The 17848-nt window shown below is 40.4% G+C and overlaps 2 protein-coding genes across 2 annotated transcripts in view; both read left to right on the plus strand.

The window, feature by feature from the left end:
• The window catches only part of LOC114655691 (claudin-4-like), a 32006-nt gene extending 26012 nt beyond the window's left edge, over positions 1 to 5994 (plus strand). The window contains exon 2 of the mRNA XM_028806853.2: positions 4797 to 5994. Coding sequence (XP_028662686.1) covers positions 4808 to 5440 — 633 coding nt within the window. The 5' untranslated portion in view covers positions 4797 to 4807 and the 3' untranslated portion in view covers positions 5441 to 5994. The remainder of the gene's footprint in view (positions 1 to 4796) is intronic.
• cct6a (chaperonin containing TCP1, subunit 6A (zeta 1)) overlaps positions 1 to 17848 on the plus strand; it is a 679017-nt gene that overhangs the window by 327645 nt on the left and 333524 nt on the right. The gene's annotated exons all lie outside the window — the stretch shown is intronic.

Consider the following 17848-nt stretch of genomic DNA (forward strand, 5'->3'; position numbering starts at 1 on the left):
AGAAGAGGGAGCACCATGCCACCGACATGTCTGCTCACCATTTGTGTTTATGAATGTAGATGCCACTGGACCTCGTGTCCATATTGTGCAAGCATTTGGGAAACGCTGTGTCTCGATGTGCTCTTGTTTGCCTGTGTGCACCTGTACAGTATTTAGTCCTGTGCTACGCGCTCTGGCTTGTTTTATTTGTGAAGATCCCACTGACGCGTGCCTCTGTACATTCTTGGGTTTGACAGACGTGTCTGTGTGTGTGTGTAGACAAACCACTGATTCCACTGTTACTGCCAATCTGCGCTGTGGGTTTGTGTGTTTCTGCACCCTTTGTGCAATTCTGTTCTATTTGTTTGTCTTTGGGTGTTGCTAGCCTTTTTCCTCTTGCTGCTCCAGTAAACATTTCACTTTACTGTTTACATGTAAGCTGCCAGCAGGTTATATGAAAGATGTATTTTTTTTTGGCTCATCTTCACTCTTTTCATGTCTATAAACTCATAAACAGAAGAAAAAATTACAAAGGTTGTGTTCTGTTGGAGCAGCTAGAACACAAAAATTAATTAAAAAAGGGAACATTCTGTGGGCATTGAGGGCTGTGTGCAGGGACCGGGGGTTGGCATACAATAAAGAGAGGTGTAGTGCAATAGTGTAGGGGTGGCACAAAGGAATGACGGCTTGAAATGAGGTGTTGAGGGTCAGAAAAAGAATTGAAGTAAGGCCTAAAAACCTTTATATTAAGTGTTGACTTGAATTTAATAGGAGGTGAAAGAAAGAAAGAAAGAAAGAAAGAAAGAAAGAAAGAAAGAAAGAAAGAAAGAAAGAAAGAAAGAAAGAGAAGGAAGTCCCCTTTTTTTCTGCTTCCTCTGGTTTTGTCGTTGATGAATAAGGAAGCGCTGAGTCAACATTTTTATTAGCCTGTTTTATCTTTTCCATCAGATTACAAGAATGGAATATTTTTTTAACTTTTTGTTGATCTTTAGTATAGTTAAAAATCTCTCCAGGTTTGCTCTTCTTTTGAGTTTAGACACACTGACTCTTACAAACTTGGATTGCTCATTATTGTGGCCAGGTAAGAGCCAGTTATCCATTTGACAATTGTGACGATCACACAGGGGAATATGAGGGTTTGTCAGCATGCAGCCACCTCACGTTCTCTGCTTTTACAAAGGAATTTTCATTCCAAAATTTGGAATTTACTATAGTTTCATTTCAAGTTTGTTGGAGCTGAGTATACATGGGAGTCAGTGCAGCACCTGCAGATTTGCAGACTGGAGTGGTGGTCCTCAAAGAAGAGACAGGAGTTTCTACTCCAGTTTTCAAGTGTGTATCCCAATTATTTGTGAATTTGCCAACCTTGTGAGTTTTGAGACATTTAGGTGGCTTCGTATTTGTGTTTGAACTCCTTGCATTCTCCCCCTTTGTGTTAATAATCCTCTCTTGACTTTGCCACTTGGATGCCTGACTTTCCCCAAAGCAGAATGGCCGAGCAGTTAAGATACAGCCAGTGTTTGAAATGGCACCAAATTACTGGTGGTGCTCTGTTTATGGTTGTCCACCACTAGACTTCAAAGAGCAGAAGTATGGGTGGGATGTCCCATGTGAAACTTCAAACTCAACTAAGGTATGTTGCTAGTACTCCAAATAGAAATTGGAAGAGATGCCAGTTCTGTGAGCATCAGCCCACTTAAAACAATGTGTACAGTCCCTGTTAATTTCAATCATGGTTTGCGAATTTCAAATCGTTCTTTACATCAGGGCAATGCCTCCAGATTTGCAGACTGGAGTGGTGGTCCTCAAAGGGGAGACATGAGTTTTCAAGGGAGTATCCCAATTATTTAGGAATTTGCCAACCCTGTCTATGTGTGCTCTGAAGGTTGATAATCAGCACTTTCCAATATGGGGTGAAGGTACTCTGCTGGAAAAGAATGATTTCCTCTTTGCAAATTAGGAAGAAGTATGTACCCCAAATAACTGAATTTAAACATTTTAGGGTCTTCTTCATTTGTGAGGATAGAGGAAATCTTAAAGTTGACTAAAAATGACAGCAGTGGCCACAGTTAAGCAAGTTGCTAAAGCAGGAGGGGCGTAGAGGGCTACAAGTCTTCGGACAGAGCTTTCAATTTACCATTGAGTCTAAATCACCATCCTTGCCTATGTTCACAAGCTTAGGATAATTAATGACCAGAACAACAAGATTTTACTTACAAGCATCTGAAGTCTGGTGTTCCTGAATTGGGATGCTTTGCTCATGTTCCTCGCTAGGCTGACATATTCAGCTGTATGATGGAATGTTAAAGGAGAACTGCTACTTTTCTGGATTGAAAGGCAAAAATTGATGTGATGTCCCTGACGAGAAGTTCTCTCAGGGTGTGTCGGCCCCACTTCTTCAGTCATTACATGTCCACCCTGAGACACATCAGTAAGGGGATTTGAACATCAGTTGCTGCCTCAGAGAGCACTTCATTTTAAAAGCTGAACTGAAAAGAGTACTCTCTTTCATCCCGCAGCCCACACCACTTCTAACCATGCAAGTGCTAAAGTCATGTACAAGGGAAAAATGTTAAACCCTGTTATAGGTGGTCTGAGTAAACCTACGGGTGACTCTCACAACAGGGCTTAGCAAGTATGACCCTTTGGAAGAAGAAGCAGGGCAGGTAGAAAGAGCACCTGTGAATTCCTCTGAAGGACAAGGAGACCACAGCTACAGATCAAGTGGGCTTGTTTGTCCCACACCACATGGCACCACCAGGACAAGAGTGAAGTGTGGCCACTTTATTATGTGTACATGCCCCTCACATACAGTATGTAAGGATTCAGTGCCATTGAAAGTAGGCAGACAGTGTGTGTACAGTTTAGATGAAGAATGGACGGGCTCAGAGATTAAAGAGGATGATGAAAGCGGACTGATTTTATGCCCTAGATTTGACACAAAGAGTGAAGTGTAGGGTAATTCTCCATGCCCAAAGGGTAGGAAAATCTTGGAAAAATAAAATGAATTTATTTCAATACGCTGGCTTATCCAGTCAGCTCAGTATCTGTGGGATTAGATGGAACAAATGAGGTCCACTGCAAGCTAATTTGAATAAACCTCTCAGGAAACACCTATGAGTGGAACTGGACCCCATGATGTACCGGGGCACTGTCAAGGGCTCATTCTTGCCTTGCCCAACCATACTTATAGGATAGGCTTTGTTCCTTAGCAACTGAGAACTGTATTAGATGTGTTTGAAAATGTTATGGGACAGACTGGAGTTAACATGGGACAGCAATTTGATAACTTTGTGTGTCCGTCTATGTCCTAATGAATACAGGCTGCTCTTTGAGAAAATGTGAATTATGTCACTCTTACGGACATCTACCTAATGAAGTAGACAATCTGTGTTTTGTGATAAATCCATTGTGATGAATGCCTTAAGTGAAAAGGTTCAACAAACATGCCATTTTACATACTTAGTAAGGCTTTCCATTCCTGACATGGCAGTGGTACAGCAAACTCACCAACAAATCATTGCAAAGTTTTAGGCATTGGTGGTCATTTTGTAGCCTTTAGTGGTCATGCTATTCAATAACTGTTTAGATAGATAGATAGATAGTGGATATTTAGCTATTTACAAAAGCTCAAGAAATAACAAACAGCAACAACACCCCCAATCAAATACACACAAGAATTACAAAAGGAAGAAAACTTCTGACTTGACTTAAAGATAGGAGAGCAGTCACAGTGAGACATTATAAGGGCTGTAAAGGTAAATGGGGTCAAAAGGTGTTGGAACACATCCTGGACATAAGGCCAAACATAACCAGCTCTGGCAGGGATACCTGGGGCCACCAGAGGGAGCCTTGGGTAGACAACCTCAGGGGTTTTGTAGGGTTATACCGGACCCAGGGATACTTCAGAGCAAACTGGAAGAGACCTTGGAAGTGGTCTGGGGATAAAAGAGGCCAGCAGCCACTGCTTCCGTGAACTTGGAATTGGGTGGAGTGTGGATGAGCGCTCACTTGGCAGAAGGCAAGAGGTACAAGGAGGGAGAAAAGTAGAAGGTTTAAACTGGGAGGTGTGAACAGTCTTTTCATTTTTGCTTTACTACCTCATTTGTTGTGTTTCACCTCCAAAGTCCTGTAACTTTCTTTACTCAGTTGTAATGAAATCTTCCTTCCCTTTTATTTTTAGTTTCTTTGGCATTTTTGGGATTTGGGGACTGCACAAATACTCCCCACAGGCTACAAGGTGCATTGCCATTGCTATAAAGGAGCCCCAGTAGTGTTTCTTGACACACCTGTACTGAAAATTTTGTTGGCTGAAAGTCCTGTGTTATTGTGTCAGAGAGAGGATGGGCAGCCTTGATCATAATGGCCATCAGTTTTGTCTTCAGTGCTCTTTGCAAAAAGTTTGCAAGTGTGAGATGTTTTAACTTCTCAAAGATATTTGTTTGTATACTGATCGACTCTACCAAGGGGTCTTCATTGTAGAACAGACTTTCTGTAAGTTGCCATTGTACTCTCTTCATGGTAAGTCTAAGAGACACTCACACACTAAAGCTCAAGGTGATATCAGGCCATGGTTCATAGACCCCAAGGACATTTTAAATGTCCTGTAACTTTCACTTCACAAGCTCAACATCATTGGAGTAGGTGGAAGAGGGCCTACAATGAATTGACTACAATAAGACTCACCAATGGCCTTTTATACCTTTGATGACCCATAATCCACCTGATCATCACAGGAAAAAAAAACATCCACGGACCTGCTTTGCTCTCTTAAGGTCACTAATTTAAACTCTTCTTATGCATTTATGTCTCTCCAGCTATTCAAAACATGGCGCTTCAGTCAGTAGGCATATCCTTGTCTATGATTGGACTGGCCGGCACCATCGCAATCTGTGCAATGCCAATGTGGAGGGTGACAGCATTCATTGGAAACAACATTGTGGTGGCCCAGGTGTTTTGGGAGGGTCTCTGGATGAACTGTGTGTACCAGAGCACAGGCCAGATGCAGTGCAAGATGTATGATTCACAGCTGGATTTGTCTCCTGATCTTCAGGCTGCCCGTGGTTTGGTGGTCATCAGTATAGTCATGGCCTGTCTTGGATTCCTGATCTTTGTGGTGGGTGCCCAGTGCACCAACTGTCTAGAAAATCAGCGTGCTAAAGCCACAATTGTGGTGGTGTCAGGAGTCACCTATGTCCTCACCGGCATTACAACACTAGTACCAGTGTGCTGGACAGCAAACACTATCATCCGTGACTTCTACAACCCTCTGGTACCTAACGCTCTCAAGAAAGAGCTAGGTGCTGCTCTCTACGCCGGTTGGGCAACAGCAGCCTTCTTGCTAATTGGAGGGGCCATGTTGTGCTGGACCTGCCCTCCAGAAAAAGAGCATTACCCCATGAGGTACACACCTGCCAAGCCAAATACTGTCAATAGCTACATTTCCCAAAACTATGTCTGAGCCTCCCTGCCCCTTTCTTGTCACCAGCTCTATCCCACCAGTTGAAATAGACTGAAGAGAGTTCTTGCTTCCTTACTGATCTCTTAATTACTTCTGCATGTCACTTAGTGGACCAGCTGAAAAAGCTCAAGTATGTGTTCTTCACTCTGCTGCTGTCACTTTGAGGACATTGTTCAGCTGACAAGAGTCTCCAGCTAGGCTGAATTCATTTATTTTCTTGAGAGTCTACTAATCTTGTCTACCTCATGCAGACTAACAAAGGCCTTGGCTTTGTCACCCTGAGTACAAGCGAACAATCTCAGCACGCAAGAGTGATGGTCCTCTGAATGCCAGTCTCCATTGCCCCACTTTCATTAAAGCTGTTACTCTTTCTGCCTCCCTTATCTGAGTTTTATCAGTTTTATTATCAAATTTACAAAGCAAAAGCAATTGGCTATATCAAATCACAGCCCTAGATATTCTATAGATCTCTTCATTTGTTACTTTATTTTTGTATAGTTTAATAGTCATTTGTACTTTTATACATGTAAATGAGGTATGGTTTTGTATTTTTCTGTTTCTGTTTTATATTTGTATACCTGAATATAATCACTATGTAAGAACAAATGTAATTAAACTAAATACAACTGACCTGGTGCTCAATTGCCCGACTCCTCAGTATAACTACTGTAATAATCACAATGTATTTTCCAGATTTTTTGCTTATTTCGAATTTCCCTCAGTCACATGGACATGGACACCTGCTCCCTACTCATTTTTGGCTTATGATCACTTTATTACTATGCCATAGTAAGCATTTTGGGCTTTAGTTCTTTGGGATTTGCTGCCATTAGCCAGGGCCTAAAGCGGGGGCCAAGTGGTGTGTGCTGATCTTAGTTATGTCATCTTGTGATTAAAATAGTTTTAGTTACTCACAGGTCTTGTATTAAATATAGTGTTCTGTTATTATTGTATATTTTTTCCAATTATTTACGAGTTCCTAAATGGATGTTTCATAGTCCAGCTCTCCTTGCTTTGGCTGTCTGGCCATAGCCCATCGTGAGTAGCTGGGTCACCCACTTAACCTGGTCAGGTTCAGTAGAAGAAAACACACAGAACTGCCATGCCATTGTCCACAAGTTGAAAAATGCGGGTCAAGTGCAGCATTAGTCAAGATGGACCCAGACCTCTGCTGGTTAAGAGCTATCTGGTCCAACTAGAAACTTAAGCATGACCCCCTATTGAAGCTCTGCCTTGGTACCATCACTTTTGACACTATAAAGAACTGACTCACCTAAAGCTGTTACTCATTCTTCATATATGCTCTGTGATTGAGTGATGGCCTTATCCCGTGATCTCAGTTGGTCCATCAGGCTGCACAGGATGCAGTGGGGATGTCATCATACAGATAGTGACTGAGGAGGTCAACTTGAACACATTTTATCTCACAAGTAGATTTCTTGCTTCAGCCCGCACAGACATATTAAAGACAGATTTAAAATCCTTTCAGACTTCCGGTGGGCTGAGCGTAGTGAGTCTCATGAAATATAAATTCTCTACTACCCTTCCTAGGATTATACATATTCCATATAATACATGTAAAATGTAATTGTCTATGCACTGTTCACAAAAGTTCCTCATGCACAGGTGGTACACAGAGACGAGGCTTAACCACAAGAGTCGGTCCAATTCTCTCCAACACAATTAGATCTGTGCTCAGCAATGTGAGCCATGCCATTACAATACGGTTTCATTTGTCCACAAAGCTGCATAACATCCTAGTAAATACATTTTTGCTTGAGGAAGGTGAGCTTGTCTATGTTTGCACTCAGAGTGGTGGCTCTCTGGCTAAAAGGATTTGGACTGATAACTTGAGATTTCCGGTTCAAATCCTGGCAGTGACGGAAGGAATGCTACTGCGTTGGGCCTTTGAGCAAGGCACTTAACCTGATATTGCTCCAGGGCGCTATACAAATAGCTGACCCTGTGCTCTGACCACCAAAACTCTGTGCATCTCTGGTGCAAGTTGGGGTATGCGAAAAATGACAAATTCCTAATACAAGAAATTATATATGGAGAGTAAAGGATTAAAAAAAAATCTTTTAACATTATGCTCACCTCTGAAAAAATGATTTAAAAGCATAGAATTTTTTATCAATGAGAAAAAATGTTATTGTGTATACATAAACATATAAATACCAAAATGTCAACATAAATACAGTAGGAAAGGCATTCCTTGCATCGATTGCTGCAGTGATGCAGATTTAGTGCACGTCCATGGTGTGACATGTTTGAAGACAGTCACCAGCACACTTGCTGCACTTTTTTTTTTTTTTATTAAATATCTTTACTGTTGCTTGTGCATGACAGGGGAGAATGTTAGTGCCTGATTGACACGTTCAACGCACCCCATTGTGTTATTGCAGGATACCACAGCACAATATTTAATGACTTCCACATTTCCCCTGACATGATGAATGACAGCTGCTGCAATGTGAACAGTGCTTATGAGGCAGACATCTGTCTTGTCCTTCCATTTGATCACAATTATTTTACCTTTTTGCCATTTGATGCTTCACGTGACCAAATTCACTGGGTATATCACGGCATATGCATCAGTTTCACTATCTGTGTCAACGTCTGATGATGTCAACGTCACCTGATCATTATATTCACTTAATTCAACTAATGGTTCATTTTTAGTCTGTTCTAAAATGGACTTTACATTTTTTCATTTACACTTAATTGTGTGTTTTGGGTGAAAGCTACACCCCACTCAGGAATATTGATGTGATACTATAGAACAATATTCATGAGTGGGGTGTAGCTTTCACCCAAAACACAAAACAATATTCATAATTTTTTTTCAGCATGTTATTTCTTCCTCTGGATGGCAACAAAATACTGTCCCAGGTTCTGTTTGGGTTTAACGCTGTGCATCCGAACAGTACAGCTCAACCCAAGAGACACTCAGGCTTAACTACATTTACACAGAAGTCTAAGTTCGGGGTTAATGCCAGAAGTTTAACAGCAGCATCAGAAAACTTGTCCTGCTGTAATACACATTAGATGTCTTGAGCACAGTTCTGTAAAGAACATTATCAGTAATTACACTGACATTCAAGCTCAATTCAGAACTTAGATGACACTTATTTTCTGGGATGTTTCACCCTTTTCATTTGACAGTAACTTTTTCTCCATAATCCTTTGTGCTGCAATACGTTTGGATTCTGGTTGTGCTTGTTGCATCTTCAGTGACAGAACTGGAAAATGAACATGTTGTTCGTTATAATGAGATATTTACATCAGATTCATTTACAGCTTTTGATCATCTGTATAACTCTGTAGCAGCATCCATAAGTAGCACCCATGGCCATGCACTAAAGCCTTGACCATACATTATATCTATCCATCGATTTTGTGACCTTAAACTTTATTATTACAGGGGCTCCGAAAGATGTCATCTACTCTGGCAGCAACAGGCACAGAGTAAGAACAAACCCTGGATGGGCTGGTGCTGCCCATCGCAGGCCACACTCTTGTACACACACATCGTGGGCCATTTCTGAAACACAATCTAACCTCACAAACCCATATTTAAGGATGGATGCAGAAATTGAAGTGAAATGGAGGCTCAGGACTTAAGATCAACATGTTTCAAAAGTAACTTAATCAACAATCAACCTGACCGTGGCAACGCATCAGTTTTTCCAGTTTTTTAAACTGATGCACTATCTTTCATGAGGCAGCCAGCAAGAGACTAAGTTCAAAGGATTTACAAAAATTAGGAGAGAGAGGAAAACAACTGCCAGAGAGAAAACCACTCAGTCAGATTTTGCCACCTGCACCTTGCCCCTTCCACTCCCAAGCCTCATACCCAGCTGAAGAAAACAAGGACTGCAAAAACCAAAGTTACAGTCACCTGACAGCTTGCTCTGTGACCCTGATTTGAAATGTTCAAGTTGTATGTCTCCATATCTAACATTAACACCTGGTTTCTCCTTCAAATCAACATAAGCAGTGATAGAGTTTGAGTCCTGCTGTTTACTGATATTTAGTATTATTGATGACTGTTAAGGGCGGCTCGGTGGCACAGTGGTAGCGCTGCTGCCTCGCAGTTAGGAGACCCGGGTTCACTTCCCGGTTCCTCCCTGCGTGGAGTTTGCATGTTCTCTCCCGTGTCTGCGTGGGTTTCCTCCAGGTGCTCCGGTTTCCTCCCACAGTCCAAAGACATGCAGGTTAGGTGGATTGGCAATTCTAAATTGGCCCTAGTGTGTGCTTGGTGTGTGGATGTGTTTGTGTGTGTCCTGCGGTGGATTGGCACCCTGCCCGGGATTGGTTATTGCCTTGTGCCCTGGGATTGGCTCCAGCAGACCCCCATGACCCTGTGTTCAGATTCAGCAGGTTGTTAAAATGGATGTATGACTGTTAATGAATTAGGTTACATTCTTTTAGAGGTAGTAATTATTCCTTGGCTTCTGTTGGTTTGTGTTGCCCTTTCAAAGGTAGCTATCAGGATACGGAAACATGTCAGAAATAGCTGCACTGGCTCCTGGCTTTTGGAAAGGTATTCTAAACTCTAGCTCTTTAAGAGGAGGCGCCCAAGGGGAAGTGATCTTATGGTCCCTGTAAAGGTATACTTGCTTGCTCTGTTTTGAAGCTAACATGGCCAGCCTAGACCATATTGCTCAATTTGGGAGTTTGAGACTTGAGTGATGAGTGGATGTCACATAGGTAAGTATTGCGGGGTGTACATGTAAATCAAGGCTAATAATTTAGGCATTTCAATAGGTAACTTGTCCACTAATATGAAAAGAATCTTAGAGGTTCAAATGCCTTTCATGGACACTTCTACACACCAGAACAGCCTGGAAAAACTGGCCAAAATTGACTCTCCCTGTGCATAAAACAAGAGCGAATTCAAGGGCTTTATTCCAAAGCATGTTAACTCCATTATTGTTTGGAGAATATTTGTGGCTTCCTAAATTATGAGTACTAATACAAGTCTGAAATACTGAGCAGCTTTTAACACAACATATGTCTATATACAGTGCAGGATATTAGTATCCATACAGCCAGCAACAAGAAAAGCCAGTTGAGGTTTTGGAATAAAACTCAATTAGAATGGATTGGTTTCCTGTCCAAAGAGGGATTCAGACTTAACAGCTGTGCCTTCCAGACAGAGATGAAGCACATTAAGCAAATAATTTGCAGACATTCCAAGAACAGGATCACCTCCTGTGTCTGCATCTTTGAGCAATCAATGTTAACACCTCGACATTGGGACGAGTAGAGGGGGCCCACGAGGGGAGGATAGATTGCTTCAATGGATGATTTACTCAGTATTCTACTCTGGCTTTTGTCATGGAATGCACGTGAACTCAGTATCACTTCTCTGCCACTTGTCCAAGGAAATGCTATTATCACCTTTTGGTCACACTGCACTTTTTTTTTACATTGATCAGCAGAAAAAGACTCTTAATGGTCCTATACAAAGTGATCTAAATTAATTACAAACATACAGTGGTGTAAAAAACTATTTGCCCCCTTCCTGATTTCTTATTCTTTTGCATGTTTGTCACACAAAATGTTTCTGATCATCAAACACATTTAACCATTAGTCAAATATAACACAAGTAAACACAAAATGCAGTTTTTAAATGATGGTTTTTTATTATTTAGGGAGAAAAAAAATCCCTGTGTGAAAAAGTAATTGCCCCCTTGTTAAAAAATAACCTAACTGTGGTGTATCACACCTGAGTTCAATTTCCGTAGCCACCCCCAGGCCTGATTACTGCCACACCTGTTTCAATCAAGAAATCACTTAAATAGGAGCTGCCTGACACAGAGAAGTAGACCAAAAGCACCTCAAAAGCTAGACATCATGCCAAGATCCAAAGAAATTCAGGAACAAATGAGAACAGAAGTAATTGAGATCTATCAGTCTGGTAAAGGTTATAAAGCCATTTCTAAAGCTTTGGGACTCCAGCGAACCACAGTGAGAGCCATTATCCACAAATGGCAAAAACATGGAACAGTGGTGAACCTTCCCAGGAGTGGCTGGCCGACCAAAATTACCCCAAGAGCGCAGAGACGACTCATCCGAGAGGTCACAAAAGACCCCAGGACAACGTCTAAAGAACTGCAGGCCTCACTTGCCTCAATTAAGGTCAGTGTTCACGACTCCACCATAAGAAAGAGACTGGGCAAAAATGGCCTGCATGGCAGATTTCCAAGACGCAAACCACTGTTAAGCAAAAAGAACATTAGGGCTCGTCTCAATTTTGCTAAGAAACATCTCAATGATTGCCAAGACTTTTGGGAAAATACCTTATGGACTGATGAGTCAAAAGTTGAACTTTTTGGAAGGCAAATGTCCCGTTACATCTGGCGTAAAAGGAACACAGCATTTCAGAAAAAGAACATCGTACCAACAGGAAAATATGGTGGTGGTAGTGTGATGGTCTGGGGTTGTTTTGCTGCTTCAGGACCTGGAAGGCTTGCTGTGATAGATGGAACCATGAATTCTACTGTCTACCAAAAAATCCTGAAGGAGAATGTCTGGCCATCTGTTCGTCAACTCAAGCTGAAGCGATCTTGGGTGCTGCAACAGGACAATGACCCAAAACACACCAGCAAATCCACCTCTGAATGGCTGAAGAAAAACAAAATGAAGACTTTGGAGTGGCCTAGTCAAAGTCCTGACCTGAATCCAATTGAGATGCTATGGCATGACCTTAAAAAGGCGGTTCATGCTAGAAAACCCTCAAATAAAGCTGAATTACAACAATTTTGCAAAGATGAGTGGGCCAAAATTCCTCCAGAGCGCTGTAAAAGACTCATTGCAAGTTATCGCAAACGCTTGATTGCAGTTATTGCTGCTAAGGGTGGCCCAACCAGTTATTAGGTTCAGGGGGCAATTACTTTTTCACACAGGGCCATGTAGGTTTGGATTTTTTTTTCTCCCTAAATAATAAAAACCACCATTTACAAACTGCATTTTGTGTTTAGTTGTGTTATATTTGACTAATGGTTAAATGTGTTTGATGATCAGAAACATTTTGTGTGACAAACATGCAAAAGAATAAGAAATCAGGAAGGGGGCAAATAGTTTTTCACACCACTGTAAAACACAAAATAATTAATTGCAAAAGTCAGTATTGAGTTGATGCACTTTTGTTAGACATGACAACCTTGAGTCTGTATGCACAGGTCTCTGTCAGCTTTGCAATTTTTCACCATTCTTCTTTATAAAACTGTTCAAAGTCTCTCAGGTTGCATGGACATCGTGAGTAAACACAGCTTTTATTAAGGCCAGCCAAAAAGTCTCAACAGGATTTAGATCTTAATATCAGGGTAGTAAAACATTTTTAAGCCATTCCTGTGTAGCTGTGGTTTTATGCTTGTGCCCGTTGTCTTGCTGGAAAACAAATCCTCTCCCAAGGTGCAGGTTTCTCGCAGACTGCATCAAGTTTTCCTCCAGGATTTTCATGTATTTTGCTACATTCATTTTACCCTCACAAGCCTTCCAGAGCCTGCTGCAGAGAAGCATCCCGACAGCCAGATGCAACCACCACCTTGCTTCACAGAGGGGATGGAATGTTTTTGATCATGTGAAATGTATGGCTTACCCCAAACATGGCATTTAGTCTGATGGCCAAAAAAAGCTCAATTGTGGTCTCCTCAAACCACAGAAGCTTCTTCCAGTTGACTTCAGAGTGTCCCATGTGCCTTCTAGAAAACTCCATCGAGATGTAATGTGTGTGGCTTTCTTTTTGTCACTTTTGCATAAAGCTGTGACTTGGTGAAACACCCAAGCAACAGTTTTGTCTGTACAGTTTCCCTAATCTGAATAACTGTGGCTTGTAACTCCTTCAGCGTTATCATAGATCACCTGGAGCCCTACCTCACTTGTCTTCTTGCTGATCACACAGTAATTGTGGATGGCTTGGTCTTGGTGAGTTTACAGCTGTGACATACTCCTTCTAATTCTTAATGACTTATATAACCGGACACCAAAGGATATTCAGTGACTTGGATATTTTCTTGTCCTCATCCCCTGAATTGTGCTTTTCAATCACCTTCTCACAGAGATGCTTTGGGTGTTGTTTTTGTCTTCATTGTGTAGGTTAGGTCACCATACTGATTCACCACAAGTTGACCTTTCTACATACAGGATCTCCAGTGAACTAATCATGTGAATTCTGAAACCAATTGGTTGCACCAGTGATTTGGGTGGGTCATGTTAAAGGGTCTGAATACTTATGCAACCTATTATTTTGTGCTTTGATTTGTAATTAATTTTGACATTAAAGAGTCTGTTGATCATCATCCTGAAAAAAGCCATCTTACATCCACTGTGATTCACTGATGTATAACACAATAAAACATGAAAACTTCCAAGAGGGAGAATACTTTTTACAGGCACTGTATATCTTCTGATTATAACAATGGATAGCATTTCATGGCACTTAGCTTATTTTATTGTATCTGTGGAACAATATTTTATGTTTGCTCCTTCCAGCAACAAGCAAATTCTTTCTGGGACAATAAAGTCAACCTTCACCTAATGGCTGCCACCAGAGGGAAGCAACGTCACGCAAATGAACAACATTTTAACTCTGAGCTAAAGCTTTCCTGTGCTGTGTCTGGTTAAGGGTGCACTCTTTGTGTGACACTATGGATAAGAAGTATCTTAAAGTGACAGTCAGCATGTTGTGGGCATTGTAAGGACACTGATGTACCAGCCGTTTGACACCTGCTACAAAAGAGAGGAAATGAAACTTCTGTTACAAACCTCTTAAGTAAGTTGCTTTTAATGGTGAGTGTATTCTGTGAAAGTAACAGAAAAGCCATCAGATTGAGTCAAACACCAATAAGTAACCCAAAGCCTCAGAGCTGCACTATGGGAAAGACTTGCACTTCACTTAAAAACACATGCCGCACTGAATTCCAACTGCAAAGCAAGTAAAATGTTTACCTGCCAAAAAAACACTGACACATATGATAAAAGTGCAACTAAAAATTAAAGAAATTAAGGTAGAAGTACATAATAAAGAAGAATAGTTGTGTGGTCTCCAAAAGTTTGGCATTTTGTATAACTAGACATCAAGACAATCGAATTGTATTCGTATGTGGAGTTTTCTCATACCGGTGAGTCAGGAGGAGCCAGATTAAAAAAACATACAATTTTATATACATTTTAAAACATGAGGTCAATCTGACATATCTCTTATCTGTCACTCACTCCCCCCCCCCCCCCCCCATTGTCTTTGTTTCTGGGTGGTGGACAGTAACTGTCCATTGACAGAAGCAGGTGCCACCTATGAAGAGCTTTAAATTAAGTAGAAAAAGTGAAAAGTAATAATACAAGGCTAATGGAGGAGTTCCAAGAAAAGAAGTTACAGGAGCTTGGCTATTCTTTTTAGTTAAGGTCCTTGCCACAGAAATGTGGAGTAACTGGCACCAAGATGAAATCAAAATCCCAACACAAAGAATCCAGTTGGGATTAAATAAATGGATAAATCATTTTGGAAGCATCATAGAAAGGTAAACATGGCCTAAATGTAACATTTAACAGCTGTGACGGATAACATTCAAATCAAGGAAAGATCACACCAAGGTTGTGAAAAACATGTTAAAAAGCAAAACTGTTCATATTTGTATGAAAATGTTGAGTTACATGCATTGCGAGACCTCCAACTTACCAGTTTCACTGCAAACATTTAGCAACTAAACAATTTTCAATGTAGAGTGCTCATAAAATGTGTCTACCTCCTTTCATGTTTTCACATTATTGCTTGAATCATAGTGGATTTATTTTGTCATTTTTATACCAATCCACAGGAAAACACTCTTTAATGTCAACGTGAAAACAAATCTTTACGAAACAGTCTGAATTAATTATAAATAGAAAACACAAAAATAATTAAAAATTTAAGTATTCACATCTTTTAATATGACCCACCTAAATCTTCACTGGTGTAGCTAATTCGTTTTAGAAGTCATACGATTAGTTCAATGGTGATTACCTCAGTTGATTGTAGAATAAATGCACCTTATCTGGAAGGGCCATCTTGTGGTGGGTCAGTATGGTGGCCAACTTTACACAATGAAGACAAAAGTACACTCAAAGCAACTCTGTGAAAAGGTGATTGAAAAGCACAAGTTAGGCGATGGAGACAAGAAAAAACCTGTGTCTTAATATTTCTTGGACACCAGTTCAATCAGTAATTAAGAAATGGAAACAGTATGTCACAGCTGTAAACCTGCCTAAAGCCTGCCATCTATAAAGACTGAGTGATCAAAAGAAGAAGACTATTGAGGGAGGTCACCAAAAGACCTATGATATTTCTGAAGATGTTACAAGCTACAATATTTGAAATTGGAGAGACAGTGCAGACAACAAATGTTGCCTGGGTGCTTCACCACTCACAGATGTATGGAAGAATGGCAAAGACAAGGCCACTGTTAAAAAATACACGTCATCTCAGCTAGAGATTCTGCCTGTGAGCACATGGCAGACTCTGTTAGTTGGACAAAGTCTATGGTCTGAGTAGACCTAAACTTAGCTTTTTGGCCATCAGATTAAATGCCACGTTTGAAGAATGCACATGTGATGAAGAGTAAAATGAATGCAGCAAAATACTGGTAGGAGATTTATTTTCTAGCAAGAAAACATGCACAAACATAAAACTACAGCTACATAGGAATGGTTTAAAAACAACAATATTAATGTCCAGGAGTGGAGTGGCTGTTCATTTACAATCTCCATGGAACCTGACAGTGCTTCAGCAGTTTGGAAAAGAAGAATGGGGAAAAATGCCGTTTCCAGATGTGGAACGCTCATAGAGAGATCTGTGCACACAGACTTAAAGCTGTCATGGCTGCCAAAGGCGCATCTGCTAAATAGTGACCTAAAGAGGGTGAAAATATATGCAATTAATTATTTTGTGTTTTATATTTCTAATTCAGACCTGTCTGCAGAGATCCATTGTGATTTAATGTTGTATAACAATAAACTCTAACAGTGTGAAAACGTTTTATTGGCACTGAAAAGATAGAGTTGCTAGACAAACATATTTGGATGTCACTTGCACAGCAATAAAGATATGTAAAGATTACAGAAAATACGGCCAGCAATATGGCTGGTAAGAAGACAAAGACATCTGCTTAAACTGTAAACTGGCTGCCAGTAAGATAAGATGTGTGCCAATAACACTCTCACAGTTAAAAACATTCCAATCAATGTTGTCATAATAGAACTTAAGCCTAAGATAACTACAGGCTTCTCCATTTTAAGGAGCTAATCCATTCCACTTTGTACAGTGATTAATCTGTAATAAACACATAATCAACATTAATTTGATTAATTTCAATTTTCAAGATAATATGAGATGAAATTATTAGCACACACACGACAAGCTGACTGAACTTTGCTATGCTTAAGTGGAGGCATTAGCGGCACACATAAAATCACCCTTGAGTCTATCTCCATAACCATGAAAAATCAGCTTGGTTAATGATTTTATTTATATACCTGATTTTTTTATAAAGTGCCTGTGTGTACTTCAGGTGAACCTAGGATGTCAAATTAGCAGCAGAGGTTACTTCAGGTTATTAAAAAAAAAAAAAAAATCTGTGAAAATAAGAATCCAAAGATCTGAAGACATTGACTAATAACATTTGACCTGCAAGAGGAGACCATTCAGTCCACCAGGCTTGTTTACCTAAAACTAAGCTGTCCCAATATCTCATCAGTCGCTTCTTACAGGTGGTCAATGTTTTTGTTTCAAATATATGTCTTGGTCGTTTGTTCCAGATTCCCACAACTGTCTGCATAAGGAAGTGCTTCCTGGCTTCAATTCTAAATACACATCCCCTTAACTATTGGTGTCCTTTAGTATGGAATTCACTGTTTAGTCTAAAGAATTCTTAATCAATGTCATTCAACAATTCTAAACACCTGGATTACATTGCCATGCAGGTTTCTCAGTATTAAACAAGTTTAAATTTTCTGAGACTGTCAGAGTAGACCATGTCTTTTAAGTCCTGGGATAGACATGGTTGCTCTCCTTTGCACAGCTTCTAGTGCTTCCATGTCTTTTTTGTAGTGTGGTTATCAAAACTGCATAGAATACTCCAAATGAAACATTTCAGTTTAAGCAAATTAGAAACACTAGATATATTAAGTACATGACAACTTAAATGAAACACAGTTGTCTCCCATATTGGGATTCAAACTAAAGTCACAAGGCTCTAAATGCATCAGCTGATCACTACTCCACTGGATAACTAGTGGTTCACATTGATCGTTTAAGCAGACATGCAACTTAAGGTCATTCTAAACAAGAATAAAGACACAGGACTCTTGACAAGGGAATGAGGTGATCTTCAATTCAAAAAGTCAATCCCATGTGACTTGTGTTT

The sequence above is a fragment of the Erpetoichthys calabaricus genome, chromosome 8 (genome assembly GCF_900747795.2).
Source record: "Erpetoichthys calabaricus chromosome 8, fErpCal1.3, whole genome shotgun sequence".
NCBI classification, from domain to species: Eukaryota; Metazoa; Chordata; class Cladistia; order Polypteriformes; family Polypteridae; genus Erpetoichthys; species Erpetoichthys calabaricus.